The sequence below is a fragment of the Phasianus colchicus genome, chromosome 14, assembly GCF_987193195.1.
Source record: "Phasianus colchicus chromosome 14, bPhaCol1.hap1.1, whole genome shotgun sequence".
NCBI classification, from domain to species: domain Eukaryota; kingdom Metazoa; phylum Chordata; class Aves; order Galliformes; family Phasianidae; genus Phasianus; species Phasianus colchicus.
In genome coordinates, this window is record NC_143449.1 from 17,765,774 (window position 1) to 17,784,512 (window position 18,739).

General features: G+C 54.0%; 1 protein-coding gene across 8 annotated transcripts in view; it reads left to right on the top strand.

Annotated features, from left to right (window-relative positions):
- Positions 1-18,739, top strand: part of DLG3 (discs large MAGUK scaffold protein 3) — a 56,340-nt gene that overhangs the window by 14,078 nt on the left and 23,523 nt on the right. For 3 of the 8 annotated variants that reach the window (XM_031594177.2, XM_090150404.1, XM_090150403.1), the window contains exons 5-6: positions 12,343-12,396; positions 17,240-17,290. In XM_031594177.2, coding sequence (XP_031450037.1) covers positions 12,343-12,396; positions 17,240-17,290 — 105 coding nt within the window. Of the gene's footprint in view, positions 1-612; positions 1,004-12,342; positions 12,397-17,239; positions 17,291-18,739 lie in introns of those variants that run through there. The other 5 variants (XM_090150406.1, XM_090150407.1, XM_090150408.1 and 2 more) reach the window with 3 other exon arrangements.

Sequence of the window (18,739 nt, forward strand, 5' to 3'; positions counted from 1 at the left end):
GATGAGGACAGGGCGAGGGCAGCTGCAAGCGAGACAGGGAACTGTTGAGCAAAGGGTTTCTGGATTCCCACAAGCACGAGGTGCTGGGGAGCAGCAGGGCACGAAGCGGGGCTGAGCAGCCGTGGGGCCGCGCTGCACGGCGTTTTGCGGGCGGGTTTTGGCACTGCTGCCGGAGTAGAAATTGCCCTTCGGTTGCGGGAACCCCCGGCCGCGCTGCCCCTCATCCCCCGCCTTTCCCCAGCGGCGCTCCGGGGGCGGCGGTGCGGGGCGGTGCGCGGAGGCTCCGCGACGCAGATTGGCGGGGAGCGGCGGGGAGAGGCGGAGGATGCTCCGCGCCGCCGCAGGTGCCGCGCTCCGCGCTCCCGAGCCGCGACGCGCCGGACCGGGCTGAACCGCGCCGAACCGGACCGTGCCGAGCCGCCCCATGCAGCCGAGCGGAGCGGAGCCCCGCGCAGGGACGGAACCAGCCCGGGAGTGAGCGGCGCGACCCCGCGGAGCTCCCTGCTCCGTAACCCCTTCTGCTTCCCGGGGCCGGGGGCGCGCCTGGCGCGGGGCGGGGGCCGCTGCCGCCCCCCGAGCATCCCTCCCTCCCCGTCTTCCTGCGCGCATCCCTCCGCGCCGCCTCCCGCTCCCTCCCTCCCTCCCACCCTGCCGGCTCTATGGTGTGAGGGCAGCGATGCACAAGCACCACCACTGCTGCAAGTGCCCCGAGTGCTACGAGGTGACGCGGATGGCGGCCCTGCGGCGCATGGAGCCTCCCTCCTACGGCGAGTGGCAGCACGAGCAGTACGGCTACGGTGGCTACGGCTCGCAGACCCTGCCGGCACCGGGGGGAGCCGCGCCTGCTGCCCGCGGTAAGGCCAAGCTGGGGCCCCCTGCCCGCGATGCCGCTGCACTGAAGCCTCCGCCGCCGCCACCGGGGAAGAGCGCGCCCAAGGTGAACGGGAGTGGTCCGGGCTGGTGGCCCGAGTGCACGTGTTCGAGCCGCGACTGGTACGAGCAGGTACGGGCCGGCACCACGTTGCGGTTCCCTGGCACTTAGGCATGGGATGGGGTGGATGACTGCTGGGGGGGTCCTCTAAGGAGCAATGGGGCCGTGGTGGGCGATGCCGGCGTATTGGATTGTGGCGGGTGGACACCGTCGTTGTTGCGGTTGATGGCCATCGTCATCACTTGGGTTGGCCATCATCATCGCTTTGGTTGGCTATTTCCATCACTCAGGCCGAGCGCTGCGATCCCACCTAACGTAGGTATTGTGTGCTGGAGAGCATCCCTGGGGCACAGCTGGGACGGGGGATGGCTGGGTCTTGCCTGGCGCAGGGCAGGTGGCAGATAGAATGGATTTGGGACACTCACCTGCCATCCTTGCTGCTTAGAAGGATGCCTGGAGCCTTGGTAGCATCGAGGGTGTCCCGTGGTGTTGCACTCTGCAGGTGTGGGGCACACTGCCACCAAGCAGCCTCGTGGGCTCGTGGACCGGCACCCGCTTGCCGTTGAGTTGTGGTTTCCTCGCTCTGCTGCTACGTCCCCGCTCCCAAAGATTATTACGTAACCCTTCTCTGGTCGCCAGCATGCTGTGTGCTTTCTGCCCCATTTCACTGCCTCCATTTCTTCCCACACGCGTTCATTTTATTAGTGTTCTCCTCCAGGACCCATTCCCAGGCTGTGTTTCTCCTCTAAATGGAGAGACCAGTCTTGTTTTGAACCCACAAGCAAGCTTAGAAAATGGTTGGAGCTGTTTGCTAAGCATTAAAATGGAGGCTAGACCCTGCCTGAAAAACAATTTACTCTGCTTTAGAGAAAGGCATTTCAGTTTGCTTCTTCTGCTCCTTTCATTCATTATCTTCAAACCTCACATGATTTCTTATTGATCCTTCTAATTATTATTTCAAGGCGCCGAGGCAGGCAGGCACACAGGAATCAGTGGGAATTCTCTCTTCCTTTCCCCTTGGAAGGCACAACCTCCTGCTTCCCTTCCCGTGTTTTTCTTCATTACTGTCTCAGTCTGTAGCTCTGGTCGAAATAATCTGATTCCAGGCTGATATGCTCAGAAGACATTTACAGAGAGCCCCCAAGCCCCAGCACCTTCCTATCAGCCCTCTCCTGCTTCTCTCTGCTTCTCTGCCACTCTTTGCATCAAAATCAGCCTCGTCTCTCTCTCGCCTGCTGATTCCTGGCCAACGCTTTTCAGCTTCCCTTTGCTATCTCTTTGCTAAGCTCTGTCCAGTGCAGAGCATCCAGTGCAGAGCATCCACCCCTGGGCAGGAGCAGGGAACTGGAGCCGGGTGCTCCCCTCCTGCTTGCAGGGAAGATCTGGCCCAGGGATGATTGCAAGGGAGGCGGTGGCAGCTGCAGCACTGCGCGGCGCTGGGCAGGGGAGCTGTCGTGTGCTGCAATGGTGGAAGGCAAAGCATTGTCTCTTTGTGGTGCTGCCACCGAGCCCTGGGTCCACATTGGGGGACCTCTACTCGGCCTTAGCATTGAGATGAAGGAATCAGTGCCTCCTCGCTGCATTGCCAGTGACAGAGGATGCCAGCGTGTGAGGCTGTGTGAGCATAGTGGGGTCTGCATGTGTGCCATGTCGTGTGTGCTGTGTGCACTGCCTGTGTCAGAGCAGACAGGATGCTCCCTGGTGTGTAGCAAATGTATGCATTGAGCAAAGCTCGGCCATGCTCCCCTTCTGATCTTTCCATACCCTGAGAGCAGTGGGGAGAGGCAATCTGCCACCTCCAGGGCTGCCCCTTTAAGTGGTGTCCCTGTCCCTGGAAGCACTTCCAGCAGCAGAGGTGGGAGACAGAGCCAGGAGGCTTCCCCAACAGCCAGGACCTGCTCTCCTCCCTGGGAGCTTCCCTACTCCCAGTCCTTTTTCTCCCCTTCCTTGCACCCAGTGCATGTGCTGGCACGGCCGCATGTGCAGATGCTGTGACACAGGGAACGTGCTCAGAGCTGCGTATGGTGCTGCATGCTCACTGACATCACACATCCTCATGGAGCCCGTGTGCAGCCCCACGGCGTGTAGCCATGCCCACACGTGCTGCCCAGCACCCAGCACAGCTCCAGCATTGACCCATGCCTCCTCCTGCTGCCTTTCCCCTTCTCCAGGACACAAATTAGCTTGCTCAGGCAATGCCAGTAATTGAGAACCCCTAATCCTGACTACAGGGAGAGAGGAAATCTCCCAGCTCTGGGTTTCTCATTTCTTTCTGCTTTGCTTTCCTTCCCCCTTCCTTTCTCCCTTTGGAGATCTCTTCCATTTCTCCTCCCTTATCTCATCGTTTATTACTCCCCGTCTCCTGCGCTTTTGCTGCCATCACCACTCCCCATTGTTCCCTTCTCCACCTCTTAATACATCCATCCCCGCACCCACCTCATCCCCCTCACTCGCTGCTTGGGGACACGAGCCCCCCCTCCCTGCCGTGCTGGGGTGAGAGGAGGACTCCCAGCTTTGGGGGAGGAATGGCAGCGCGATCGGTGCTGATGCGCAGCAGCGAGAGGAGCCAAGTGCTCCAAACCCCTCCCCTCCCCGCAAAGTGCCACCCACGGATGCTTGGGAGCGCTGTGCCAGGATGCTCCGCCACATTGGAACCCCTTATCCAGGGCTGGTCCTTAAGGGAAGGGCCATCCCTGCAGCCCATGTCCCCAGTGCAAAGCTGGCAGCCAGAGCAGAGTCTCTTATGGGGCTCCAGAAAGGCTCGCTGGCATTTTGGTGCATATTTAGGATGGCTCTGGGCACGAGTACCTCCTCTCCAGGAAGGGTACGGCTGTATAGGGCGGAAAGTGGCTGGTATGCATTCTCCAACCATAGGAGCAGCCTCAGATCTGCCAACCATGCATGGCCAGAGATACCCTCCCTGTGGACAGATTGCATCCTGCTGTCTCCCTTTTCCCCTCTCCTGGGATCGGGGTCACACAGGGTGGTTGGAGCAGCTCTGGAATGTGCTGGGCTTTTGTGGACCTCCTGGACAGAGGTATTTTGTGGATGAGCAATGGAAAATAGGGAAAAGGACCTCACTGCCTGTCCAGGGCTGCAAATGTGTCACCAAAGGTGGTGTTTTTCCATGCACAAAAACTGTTGGTACAGCTCCTCCTGTGCAGCAGGAGGAGATGGGCACTGTCTTGGTGGGAGCAGCAGTTCTTGATGGGCATGGCAAAGCTTTGGGGCTCTTGGGTTATGGTGAGGGAGAAAGAGCCTTGGGAAGGAGGTGGCCTTCTCCCAGTGGCCAGGCAGGGTTTATGAGCAATGGGGTGGGAAAGGGCTGGAACCCCAGATGTTCCCTGGGGAGGTGCGAGGGTGGGTGAGAGGAACGGGGTGCTGGGGACACAGAGGCAGTGGAGGTGGTGAGGTTGGCAGGGTGATGTTGCTATGGCTACTCGTGTGCTATTCATAGAAGAAATTAGCTAAATCTTTGCACTCGAAGGTGGAGGAGGAAAGAGAAGGAAGGCGTTCTCGGTTTGGAGGGAAGAAAGGAAGGAAGCCAAAACAGGAAAGGGGGTCCGTTTCCCTCCTATGCTCTGAGCCCGTTCCATGCAGGAGTGACTATGGAAAACACTGCCCAGAGTGCAGGAGGATGCACGTAGGGATGAGCTGCCCGTGGGACAGCCCCCGCGGTGCCGTGCAGAGCCCCGTGAGCGGGGCGAGCTCTGCGTCACGCCGGGCGGCAGGAGACATCCTTTTAATTAAAGACATCCAATCTGCGGGGAGGTATTTTTGGCAGCCTAAATGTAGATACAACTCTAGCAAAATCTGCCATTTGCAGCTGGCTCCCCGTGCTCAGCAGGACTTCTCGGACGCTGGCTGTCCCCCAGCCACCCCCAGCATCTGTCCCCACGTGTCCCTTCACCAGCCGGAGTCCCGCAGGGTCTTCCCTCACCACACCGTCATCGCACCCCACTCTTCCTTCATCGCACCCCGCTCCCTCGTGAGAGTTTCATTCCCATCCCACGGACCCGTTTGTCACCTCCTCACTCACGATGTGTAAATCTGCGTGTCTGTTCCTAATATATCTCCTTCCATCTGATTTCACCTCTCAGCTTGTTTCTCGGGCATCTCCGCCTGGTGATCCTGCCGTCACTGAGCTGGGTGGCTGGAACCAGGTGCTGAGCTGCTCTCCTTCCCCCAGACTCTGCCTCTTCATCACCCCAAGCCCTCACCCCATAGACCTGTGAGGCAGCTGCTATTTCTGTCATTCTGAGCCTTCCTTCTTTGCCTCCCAGCCATTACCATGATCCCAAAGGCACCTTCTCAAGATGTTCCTGAGGTCTCCTTATTCCTTCTGTGTCTCCTGCTCAGCCAATTCCCCTCACCCACCCTAGAGCATCTCCTGTCCCGCTCCCACCTGTCCCTCCATCCTGCCAGGAGCAAGCTGAAGGGCTCAGATGTCCTCGAAGCACCTTCCAAAAATGCTCATTTGTGTGTGGATGGCCAAGGACATTTGTCTCCTTAGTTTTCTTATTCACCCGAAAGTCTTCTTCCATCAGGCATGTGAATCCTTGTGTTTGTGCTGACCCTACCAAAACATCATCTTAGTTATATTATTGCTTGTAGCAATGTGGAGGAGGTGGCTCCTCATAAGGAACATGCTGGAGGCAGAAAGACTTCAGCCAGAGGGACGCTCCCCATACATTGTTGTCGCAACCAGGCTCTTCCCCCTTGGCTTTGACATTACCAGTTTGGTGGGACCTGCCCCAGCCCAGTGTGACCAGTGCTGAAGACATGGTAGGGCTCTGCTGGCATCTCCCAAAGTGTGCTCAAGGCAGGGTACCCCCACAGAGGTCTTTCATGAGAGGCTAACCATGGATCATCCATCCATCTCATCCTCCATCTCTCCATCCATCTATCTCATCTTCCACCAATCCATTTCTTCCACCAAACATCCCTCCATCCTTCCCTCCATCCTTCCCTCCATCTCTTTCTCCCATTCCGTATCTCTACATCCCTCTATCTCTCTATCCCTCCATCCATCCTTTCCTCCATCCATCTCATCCTCCATCCATCCATTTCTCCCAACCATCCCTCTATCCTTCCCTCCATCTCTTTCTCCCATTCTCTATCCCTCTATCCCTCCCTCCATCCACCCATTCATCCGTCCCTCCTTCCCCTCACCCATTCCTTCATCTCTCCATCTCTGCAACCATCCATCTTTCCCTCCACCTCTCCCTCCATCCACCCATTCAGGAGCCCTGGATGCAGGGGTGGAAGCGCAGCAGAAGCGCTACCCATCCCCAGATTGCTGCCTTGCTCGGGTGAGGCCGTGGGCACGCATCATGCCTCGATCAGAGCAGAGGAGCTTCCGTTGCTTCCTTCACTGCGGATGCTCATTTAGAGAGAGGAAGTGATTAAGACTAATCAGGCCGCAATCAGCTGTGGCTGCGTGCCGGGCGCTGCGGCGCTCAGCCCCCATGCAGGATGCCCTCCCAGTTCCCAAAGGAGAGCAAATTGGGCACCACTCTGGGATGGAGGAGCTGAGTGATATGGGAATCAGCTTAACCCTCGCTCTGCTGTAGTGCTGCTGTAAGGTGACGTGGGTTGTGTGAGTGCTCGTAGCTGGTTTGAACGCATGCAAACATGGGATGATGCGGAGATCCCTCAAGGGCACTTGGGAATCCAACAATATGTCATGGACTTGTATCTGTAACATGGAGAGAAAAAAAAAACGAACACAGCGTTTAACAAGCTCAGAATACATGAATTTGAAATGCAGTTCAGTTTAGTCTACAGAAGCCCATTGGAGGGGGGGATTGCTGAAGGACTTATTTGGGGGTTGTAACTATTTCTGGTGACATGTGGCACTTCAGAGCAGCCTGGGACCTGAATTCTCCCTAATGTCCTTTCTATCTGCTGTAAAACAGAAACATCTTTCTTGAAATGTTGTACCTAGGGGTGCACTGGAACTTAGAGAAGAAAGCAGGCTGTTTCAAACCCAAAGAAATCCATAGTCCTTATTCGCTCTTCCTTCCCTTGTATGTAAGTATTTGATTGAAAACCATGCAGGTCTTTCTGATGATAATATCTCTGCCTGCAAAAAAAAAAAAGAAAGGAGTTGAGTCGATTTTATTTGGCAGCTCCAGGTCAGAAGGAAGCTGTTGCAGCCCAGCACTTCTGCAAATTGGGTCGCCTATTTTAGCGGCCGGAGCCTGGAACAGGATGTCTAACTTCCAGGCATGAACACACCGGCCTTAATGGCTTCTAAATAGACACTGAAACTCCACAGAGCTTCTGTCTGGAGAAGCTTTCTTCTCTCCCCACTGAGTGAAGGCTTTTTCCAGTTCCTATTTAAGCATACTCTTTAAAAAAAGCACCAAAACAAAGATCAAACCCTCAGTAGCTGCTTGTGTTCGCGTTGAGCCCTGGGCAGTTCCGTGGCTTTGCCAGTCATCCTTGTGACCGTGGAGCTTTCAAGTCCTGGAATGGCTGCAGTGCTTTGAGACTGTGTCCATTCCTTGGGGCTGCTCACACCACTGGGGTGACAGAGCTGTGGTGCCCCGGCACAGCCTGGAGCGGGTGATGCTGGTTGGTTGGGTGGGTGTGGAGCAGCTGGAGCTTGGGTGCTGGGGGCCAACAGGAGGTCTGGGCACCCCTAAGCTCCATGATAAGCCCTTATATTGTTTCTGAGGTGGTTGCAGCTCGTTGTGAGCCATGCAGAGGGAGGATGTGGGGTCAGTATACAGCCCCTTTGGGGGTTTAATGGGAAGGGCTTGGCCCAATGGTGCCAATGGGCAATAAAAGTGCAAAAAGAGTTATTTTGTCTGTCCTGGTGAAAAGGAAGGGAGGTTCATCCCTGGCTGTAGCATTCTCCAGCCTCCAGAAGCTTTCAGGTTGTGTTTTCTTTTGCTCGCTTCCTCATCCCACCCCATAATGGTCCACCCATTATGTGGCCACAGAGAGCTTGGAGAGGGAAACAAGCCTCTGGCAGCTGTGTGTTACCTCTGCCCTTGAGCAGTGGAGTGGCAGGAAGACCAAAGCACAGATGTAGCATTGAAATGTAGGCATAAAGCACTCAGCCAGCCCACCTCAGGTGCTTCAGGAGATGCTGTTAAGATTCGAGCTCTCTGTTGGTGCTGGGAGGAGCAGTGTCTGTGCACAGGGCAGGATCGCCTGGCATGGAACAGATGAATGTGTCAGTGCTGATCAGGGTGAACTGTGGTGCACGCAGGCTGTGCCGCACTGCCAGGACCTGGTTTTGCCCCACTGATGTTCCTTCATTAGCACATCATGACCCTGCTCCTCACGCGTCTCGCACCAAAGATGCTCCCCAGTATCCACTCGTGCCAGGAGCTGTGTGCTCACAGCTCATATGCAGGGCCCTGACACTGGACAGCTGTTCCTGCTGCACACGCATGGCTCTCCCTGAGGTTTTACACCCTTGACAAAGAAGCAAAGTGGATCTCCATCTGTCCACCTTGCTTAGATGCTTCTGTTGGGCATCTTCCTACTTGGCCTCTGCCCCAGGAGCTGTTAAAAAGGTGTGGAGACCAAATTCTATGTATCTCCAGAGCCATTTCCTTCTAAGTGTTGTGATTATACCCGAGATGATGTAAAGCAAAGCAAATGAAAGGCAGAACAACTTTTCACTCAGACCCATTCCAGGAAAGTTATAAAAATGAAGCAGATATAAGTTAGTGCCTGGTTTCTTGTGCACAGGCCCACAGTCACTCTGCACTCTGTCCCTGGGGCAAACAGCCTCCCTGCAGACTGGAATTTGTCAGCTCTGGCTTCAGCCCCGTCACTGGTTGAGATGGAGATGGGTTTGTGTGTGAGCACAGTCCAGTTGCTGCGGGTCTCAGCGGTCTGCAGCACATTTATTGTGTCTGGATGAGGTGCATAATCCCCAACCCTAAGTGGGATGTGTGGGGGGTGTGAACCAGATGCAAATCTTGGGGCTGCCAGCACGGAGGGAACAGCTTGGGCTGCCAGTTCAGAACCAACTCAGTCCTCGTGGGAACACTGCAGGATGAGGCTCCCTCCCTCTGTAACGTGCTAACGAACCTCCTCCATTTGCATTTAATTGCAGCTTTTCTTTCTGTTGGAAGTTTTGGAAAATGGTCACGTTTTGTAAATCCTATCTTCATCCCAGCAAAATGATACCAACAGAAATGAAGGAGAAGGGGTGATGCACTAACAGCACTGCCCAAGGGTGACTGGCGTAGTGCCCTTGGGCTGACACCTTCTGCCTTCCTCCATCAGGCAGGCACATTGACTGAGCCCTCTGCCAGCCAGGGCAGGAAAGAAATTGTCTATTTTTTTTTTCTTGCTGGGCAGCAGGAACATGCTGGTGAATTAACCATGCCCTCAATTCTATAGGGAATGGTAAGTAATTTATGCCCTAAGGAACAAGGGGTTGCTGCATGCAGGGAGGAGAGGAAACGGGGCTGTGCATTCAGGTCACATTCAATGAGGGCTGTCAGATCTCTTCCATCTAAAATGCTTCATCACACTATTATTATTTACTGAGCCCTGCTGGTGCTTGGAGATTTACAAACGAAAAGAGGTCCGAGCCCCTCGCCACTTGACAGCATGAGCACCAAAACGCAGCAAAGCTGGAGGTGCTCCAGACCCCCTCCAACAGGCTGCACAAACCCTCTGTGTTGGAAGGCTGCAGGGAAGGTGGGACTCGAAGAGGACCTTGAGGAGTGAGGGGGTCACTGCACATATGCAGAGAGATTGATCTAGGCGCAAAGCCAGCAAGGCAGAGGACAGCTGTTGGGAAAATCTGGGCAGCAACAGGAGCTGAAAAGAATAGCAGTGAAGGGGAACGAGGCTTGAAGGTCAAGATTCAAGAACTTTCCGGTCTCTGGAGGCTCAAAGAAGTGGAGCCTTTACCACCAGTGTAGTGGAAATGCTATGTCATGGCTTGAAGCAGTGCTGGAGCACCTGGTGGGAGGGCAGGGCCAACCCCGGGGAGCTCAGGTGCATGTAGTGTACCTGAGTGACTGGAAGGGGTGGAGTCAGGATCCACCCCTTCTCAGACCTCATTTAAGGGTTGGCAGTGGAGGCCTCTCTTCCTGGTGATCTCTGCCTACCTGAGGCTTCCAAAGGTATGCAGCTCTTTTCTTTCATTGCTGTGGCTGCTGCATTTGGGCTCATTCTCATTTGCTGCAGCCAGAGACTTTGCCACCCTGTTATTATTATGGTACTTTCCATCCCATTATAACATTGCACACCAGGAAAGGTGCAAATCTTGGAATATTTGCAAGTGGAAGTCAGGGATAAAATCCAAACGCCTTTCTCGTGGTATCTGGAATAGTGGCCACGGGAGCCGAATGGGGATTTCCTGGTCTGAATTCCTTCTGACCGTGTGTGACTTTGTTTTAAGCAGCCACTTGCATTCAGCATCTCCTGGGTCCCATCTGGAGCCTGAGTGGGAAATTGTGCTCCTAGCAGTATTTTGAGATGTAAAAGTCAGTAGTGTGGAATGGCTGCGAAGGATGCTCAGTGCGCAACGAGCAGGCTAGACAAAATATGTCCTTAGGGCTCACCACTGTGTGAGCAAGGCAATGTGATGTGTGATTTGTGGGCTATTAGTAATTCAACAAAAAGGCTGCAGTGGGGCTCGCTGAAGGACTCAGGCTAGACCTGCAAAAGCCTCTGTGGCATTATCATACAGAGCACTTCTCCCCATCATTGGCAGAGTTGAATTAATGTCATAAATCATGGGGCACGTGACAGATTGCATTTAGTTAGGCTGCCTCTTCTATATCCTTCCTGGAAACTCATCTAATAAGAGCTGGCCTCTGGCACGCCAAGGTTCAAACATCCACTGTGTGTTAATTGCTGGCAGTAGAAGTACTGCTTTTTTTTTTTTTTTTTTTTTTTTTTTTTGCCTTGAAATGTGGAATCCCTTCCTAGAATTGCACTGGGGACTAATAAAAGCCAGTGCCAGGTTTAATATATGCTATCTCACAAATTATCTGGACTAAATACAAGGACTGTGCACTACCAGAGAGGGGATATTCCCAGCTTAACATTGCTTCTGGGCCATGGAGATCCCAAGACATTGGACCTGAAAATTATGATTCTTTTACGTGTGTGGGAGTGGTTTGGCAGGAGAGCTTGGAAGTGGTCATATTTCCCTGAGCTAGAGAATTAATTGCCATAAAAGCTATGGTTTAGTAACCAATAGTTACAGCTGCTGGAAAGATCAGAAGGTATCCAGATAAATCAAATTAACTACCTCCTGTTCCATCCTTATGAGAGCTGAACCTTTCTGGGCAAAATCAGAAACGCAGTTCATCTGACCCCCTAACTCTGCCACCTACAAAACCATGAAACGTCCAGAAATACAGACAGCTAAAACAGGAGAAGGTGGAGACTGCCTTTCTGGGTGATGTGAGGAGGTGTTCCTCTGTCAGGGAAACTTATATTAGAGGAGAGCAGTGAGGCAGTAGCCTGCTCCTGGGAAAGTCTCAGATTCACTGAGGCCGTTGGGCTGTGCAATGTGACCACCCGCGTTACTGGGCAGGCAGTGGTTCCTGTTAACTGCAACTCTAGCTCTACTGTGACTTGCTTGCTCCTCGCCCAGACTCTGAAGCTTCTGATGTCCCAAGGCAGAGGGCTCACCTCCCCTCGTAGCTCGTGTTTGCCAGCATTTTCCCGTGTAGCTCTGGCCGTTGCTCTACATGTGAGTTTTGGAATGGTGCTGTAAATCCCAGCACACCTCGGATTTTGTGCTGTTTGCTGTTGTGTGCTGGTGAGAAACGTCAGCCTTGAGATTAGTCTGAATATACTCTTCTTTTGTCACTTCTCGTTCAGAGGACAAAGACCTCCCCGAGCTGGGGATGCTCCACGGGAAGGGGCTGCGGGCACGACGGGCACTGCGCCTTCAGGAGGTTGCGGTGCTGGACAGCTCCGGCTCAGCCCGGCGCTGCGGGACCCCGGGGTAACGAGCACGAAGGGACTGCAGGCTGTCACCTCCCCTGGTTACAGTGGGAGCTCCTGTGCTGGGAGGTGCCTGAAGGCCTCAGACGTGGCCTGCTGGCAATATATCCTTCCCACAGGATCTCCTTTTCAAACCCTCCTGTTTCCTAACCCCTAAGCAATGTGAATTTCTAGTTCTAGTGTTAATATGAATCGGACCCAAGGCTGGAACAGTTTCTAATCTTGCCCATCTCCCTTGCTGCAGCTGAGACCACATGTCTGGGGAATACAGAGGGGACCCATACCTGAGCAATGCTGTGTCCCCATATCCAACCCAGGCTGCTGGGCACATGGAGGAGAAGGGCAAGCACCCTTCCTAACCTGCCCTCTTCTTCCTGGCCTGGAAGGTCTGTGGTGGCATGGCCAGGATGAGGCTGTGCAGTGCAGCGGGCTGTGTTTGGTGACATCCCGCTTTTGTCTCCCCACAGGCCAACCCTGCTCCCATTATCGTGAACACAGACTCGCTGGAACAAGGGCTCTCTGTAAGTCTCCTGGTTTTGTTTCAATTCTTTTCAACAAATGCTGCGTTTTCTTGGCTCAAAGGTGCCCAAAAGGCCCCAGCAAGAAGGCAGAAGAGCTTGGTATCTATGCCGCAACCCCACAGTATATCCCAGCTCCAAATCCTGCTGGGACCATGCTGAGCAGAGCCTGGCTGCCAGCAGCTGAGCAGTGCTTGGTGACGGGGAGTGTTTGCAGCCACTGTGCATTTGGTGCTCTTGGCTTGCTGTAGAGCTAATCCTCAGCTGGTTGCAGAGAGAGTTTGCAAGCTACTGCAGCCCTTACCAGAACATTTGCAAATCATTCCTGCAGGGAGAATGGAAGGAGCAAGGGTGGCCAGCGTGGATATCTGCAGTACAGCTCCCAAAAGGGAGCTCGGTTGTCAGTTTGCCAGGGCTTGGTTGGTCTTTGGACTTGAGGTGGATGGATTGCTGCTGTTGGTTGAACCTTTTTCATAACAAATTTCAGGTGTCAGATGCTGAGCCAAAGCCTCCTGGCACTCAGGAGGAAGTCTGTGCTTTCTGTCTCAGCAAAGTGGCCTTGGATCCAGTAGCCTTACACAAGTTGTGGCAGGAGAGTGTTGTCATCTACAAAGGTTTCCTGTCCAAGCCCATCACATGGCAGTCTATGACTGCAGGGAGTGCTGAAAGGGATCTGCATTCCTAGGCTATGCCTAGGTTTTTGGGGCTGCAAACTACTCCAGCCTGGAAACCCTCTTTTCTTCTAATTCTTGTCACAGCAGCGCAGAAAGCAGCCAACTCAGTGCCACCAAAAAATGGCTTGTGAAGAACCTGTGTCCCACGTAACTGTGGTCCTTCTTTGGAGCGAGGGTGAACCCTGCTCCATCCTGCCACCTGAATCATAAGGTTGGAAATACCACTAAGGTCATCTAGTCCAACCATAAACCCATGACCACCATACTGGAAAACAGTGTCCCTCAGTGCAGCATCTACCCTGTTCTTGAACGGCTCCAGGGATGATGATTCCACCACCTCCCTGGGCAGCCTGTGCCGGTACCTCACCATTCTTTCTGAGAAGAAATTTTTTCTAATATCCAACCTCTAGGCTCCAGAGAAAACAAACCTTAAAATCTCCCATTGGCTGTTCCAGAGGTCAGCAAAAGAGACACAGTGGGGGCTTTCTGCAGAAGAGCACTCTGAAGTGGGAAGTCTGACAGCATGCTTCTTACAAAAACAAAAGCTGAAGCCTGTTGGTACAGTATTTGGAAGGGTTAACGTGACATCTTCCAGTCTTTAATTACTTAACTATTCAATGCTTTCCTTAATGATAAACAGATGGATGTGCTCTAGTTCCTTCCTGTTCTAGCTCCATTGATAACATTGGACTAGCTGCTGGGCTGAATTTGGCCCTGGCTGTTTATTAAGAAGCCTGCTCCACATTTGTGTCCCTCTGCCCACCCACCCTCATCCCCAGGAGCATGTGGCACTGCATCCTGCCAGCTCACTGCCAGGGCTGGTCTCAGCCTCACTGGAGGCTGTGCTTCTAGGTTGTAAAAATCCAACAAAATTCTCATCAAACTCCCGCTGCATTGAAGGCATTGCAGTCGAGCTGGGCTCACACAAGCACCTGCTTGCAACCGGTTCACCAATTAGCGTGCTTTGCACACCCAGGCCCCAGGGGTAGAGGAAGCATCAAGAGCACCGTTCCCATGGCAAGCAGCACTGTCTGTGTCCCAGAGCTGCTTCTCTGAAGCTGAAACCCTTGTGCTGTGTCCCCAGTGCTGCCCAATCCTGGTGCTGATTGTTGGAGCCATGTTGGAGCTCGGCCATGCGCCCAACTTGCACTCAGCACACAACTGTCCCCTTCAATGTGGTGGCTGCAAGGCATGGACTCAGAAAGCAGAAGGATGACTCTTCCTGCAGGTTATTCTCCTTGCAGCCATTTGGGTTGATTTGAGGAACTCCATCTTAGCCTTCTAAATTTGGCCCTGAACTGTTAGCAAATTGCAAACCGTGTTCCACGTGCGACAGCGCAGTGTTGGCCGGCTGAGCCTGCAGACAGCTTGCAGTAGCACTGGAAGGTGTGTGCATTTCTGTTTATTCAGTGAGTGTTAACTCTGCAGCCTTCTGTTGATGATTTAAATGTCATCATTTCTAACTATTTCCCTGCTGCTCAAAACACAAAAGAGAAGTGAAGGCTGGAGAGAAGGCCTCTCCTTGAGACTTCAGGTGGGCTTCCTGCATGGGATGAACTTAGAACAATGATCCTGGCCCTACTCTGAAACCAGAGCAGAGTTTGGGTTCGTGGTGGGAACAGCCAATGAGCCCCACACTCCTGTGAGCCAAGCAAGCGGTACCCAGAGAAATGCAAGCAGAGTGAGGTGGGCTCACCCTGCCTCACAACAACCCAGGGACATTGTTCAGGATGCCCATGTGAAAGCCTGGAGCTGGGCATCACCCAAACAAGCTCCACACGAGAGCCACACGTGCCAGCTCTGCACTGCTCTTAGCATGGAGGCAGCTCCTGAACTGCGAGGGAGCTTGGCAGCAATTGGAGGGGCAATAGAGGCGCTCCAGTGGGTGCCACAGACGGGTTTTGCTGTCAATGAGTAACCGGTATTCAGTTTTCCTATGCTGGAACACTAGCTTTGTTGGCTTGTTCCCTTGGTTACGTGGTATATATTAAGGGCTCCATTTGGTTTCTTTATGCAATTAACTGGTGCTCTATTGTGCGGATTTTGGAGACGTAATCAGAGCAGGAACTTCACGTCCAGGCTTGGCTGACCTGGCACATGCAGTGCTGGGCAGGCGCCAGCGTTTCCCATTTCATGACACAAAATGCTGCTCAGCATTGGCAGTCCCAAGACTTTCAGAAGGTTTTGCAATGGGGCCACGTCCTGGGGCGTCCCTGTGTCCCGTGCCATGGGTCCCTGCCCCAGTGCTTCCCAATGAGGGGGGCTGCCACTCTCTGGGCTGGTTCTGCTGGCTCTCCTCGCGGCTCACAGATTGTCAAAGTTTTCTGCACATCCCCATCCTGTAGGTATGTATGTGCTGTTCCTCTGCGGCCGTGGGTGTGCATATGGCTGTCTGTGTGGCAATAGCGTTGAATGCCAAAGCGGAGAGGACAACGTGTGTAGTAGCAGCGGCTGCCAGGAATCTGAGTTGCTGGAAAGCTGGGGGGGAGGCAGAGCCACGCACAGAGCCACCAACTGCCCGGGTGCTCAGGCGAGGGAGGTGGCGAGGGGGGGTCGCCGTGAGTCAGTGTGCTGGGGTGAGGAGGGAGAGCGGTGGTGGGGGGTCTTGCAGCCCCCACCCAAAAGGTCTCATCCTACCCCCTCCTGTGATGTGCTGGTGCCAACCAAAGTGATGCAGCTTCTGTGCCCCTGGGATGTTCCTACAGCTGTCCATCATAGAATCTTAGAATTGTTTGAGTTGGAAGGGACCCTTAAAGGTCTTCTGGTCCAACTCAGTACCTTAACAGCACGTCCCAAAGCTTTCTTTTCACCCTTATGCCCCATCTGAATCTTTCTTGTTTCAAGTTCCTGACTCCTTCTGTCACTCTCAGTGGACACAGTGGTCCTGCAAGGCTCTGGGGCTGACAGTGCTCAACTCCCACCAGCTGACACATCCCAGGGGTTCCTCTTCAACCACTGCTTGCATCTGCCTCTTCAATCTGATTTTTCCTTCTGTCAATTCTTTGAGGGCAAACCCACCTCAGTGCCTTCAACCTCCTCTCCTGGTCCACGTTCCCAAGCCATGATGCCATCTCCCTTCTCCAGGCTCTCTCCATCCTCATCCCTCTTGAAGCATGGTACCCTCAGTAGGGTGTGCTCTCCTTCAGCATTCCCTATGCTCACTACAAACCCATGGCATTGCTCTGAGGACTGAGCCCTATTCCTGCTGCCTTGCAACCCCACAGCCTGCTCCCTCATCTCCCAAAAGGACTTCTAGTGTGAGGTTTGAGTCAACCTCTTCCCATTTTAAATATACTATTGTTTTTCAGCATTTTTTTTCCTATATTGAGGTCTCCATAGCTGTTCAGGACCTACTCCTATGACCCAGGGCATGCAGGGGAACAAATTATCCAGATGATGTCTTTGAAACTGCCACCTTCTTTTTCTGAGTGTTGGCAGTGATGGGGAAACTGGAAGGTTTTGGCCTGCATGCTTTGTTATTTCAGAGCTTAGAGTTGCAGCTCTTGCTTTTAATGCAGTGCCCATTTCTCAGTCCCTGCCCTCACCACCACATTCCATCACCTTCACCACAATGGCTGTGGGAGTTCCTTTAGGGCAGGGAGCAGCATCCACATGGCTATTCCATTTTTTATATCGGAGCACTTTCTCTTTATAGCACTCAACTCCCTTTGTGTCCAACTGATTCAACAGAAGAGATGGTTCCAAGTTCCACCTTAACAAAGCCATGCCACTTAAAGATGTAGGAGTTAGAAGCTACCAGAGATGTACATTGTGTTACAACATACAGACCATACATTGCACATTGTGTTACTGCATACAGGCCATCCACAAGCCCCTTCCTTTGCTTCCTGCAGCAGTGCATTCCCGAGGTTAATTACACGCTGGCTAACGAAGGCGTCGTTGCTTTGTGTGGAGCCCCTTTTCACGCCTCGCACATTGAGCTGCCGGAATAAAAGGGCTGAGCTGAAGTGCATTAAAGTCAGTGGGTTTGGGATCGTGCCCAGGGAGAGAAGCAGCGAGCGGTTTGATTCCAGGGCAGGGTTGTGCGACTGCATTTCTGACAGCATGGGTTTTGGGGTGGATTCTCAAATATTCCGTGTTTTGGGGTGGACTCTCAGTACTGCAGCACCCTGGGATGTGCTCGGCAGTAACACGTCTCTCCCTCTCCACAGGTGAACGGCAGCGATGGGATGTTCAAATACGAGGAGATCGTCCTGGAAAGGGTGAGTCCTCCCCCATGGGCATCTCCTCCCACTCACACAGCGAATGGGCTGGGGGGGCTCTGGGGAGGTCCGTCTCTCCTTCCCTGCAGCACAGGGGTGGGCTCACCGCTCCGTTCCCCCGCACACCCCTCCAGAAGGGAGGAGGAGGGTTTCTCGTTCGCACCCTCGCCCCCGCACAGCCGCCAGCGCAGAGCTGGGGAGTGGGGGGGGCTCTTTGTCACCGGCTTTGCTGGAAAATGGAGGCAGGAGGAGCTGCGCTGGCACACAAAGTGGGGGGGGGTTCTGTCTCTCGCCTCCGTGCCCCGGTGCCCCCCCTGCCCCAGCGGATGGCTCTGCCTCGCCGCGGGCGCAGAGTGCCGTGATGCTGAGCAATGAGGACAGGTTTTCTGGCAGCCCGGATTGCGGCGGGGCGGGGGGAGCTGCTGGCTGTACCTTCTGCTGTGTCGGTGGGATCCCGGCCACGTAACGCTGACGTTGGGATAACGGTGGTTTTATGGGGATGGGGATGTGAGCAGAGGGTCAAGCAGGAGCTGTGAGCACAGTGGGAAAAGATGGAGCAGACTTTGCTCCAATGCATCAGCCCCATGGGGTAAGCGCAGAGCTGCGTGGTCCATCCCTGCACCGCTGCACGCCCCATCCCACCCCATACCCAGGAGCTCCAGCACCGTGCAGGGCCTCCTCCTCACGCTTGGCTGGCAGAGCAGGGGAAGACGCATCATTCGTCCTCCTGTTCTTTTAGTCATCCCCCTCCTCCCCCCGGCTCTGCATCACGGAGGTGGGTGGACGGAAGGTTATCCGGGGCTGCAGCCTCACCCACCGCTTCCCCATTGCGCCTGACAAAGCGTGCCCAGGGGATGCTTCCTTTTTGGGCTGAGTGCTGCTGTGTGCTTTGGGCTGCTAGAGGGGGAAAAGCATTGTGTTCCAGGGATGAGAACCCTCAGCCACAGCAATGAGCTTGCCCTTACTATAAAGACAAGGGCAAACATGGCAGATTTGGGGAGCTGTCTGCAAAGAAACGTGGTAGTGGGTCAATGGGCAGTGCACGCATCTGCTGCAGGTGTTGTCTCCAGCAGCCCCAGTGCCAGCAAAGAAATCTCATGAACTTGATTTCTTCCAGATTATTGGAATAGTAACAAATGCTTACTGAATCATGGCCAGAGCTGGACACGTTGTTGTCAGAAGTCCTCCTTTGGAGCCTCTGCTTGGGTGCAGCTATCCCAGCCATGGGTCCATGCCGGGGCCCCCGAGGCTCCCCACCCTCTATGGATGAGCAGCACCCCTGGGCAGCCAGGACAGAACTTGGCCCGAGCATGGCTGTGTATGAGAGGCAGGCATGGTAGGATGTGACTAAGTGTCAGCTCTTCCGCATGAGAAAGCAAGGCAACAAGCCATCTGATTTCCAAGGCAGAGCAGAAAAAAAAAAACAGTAATTGTCCACTTGCATCAAGC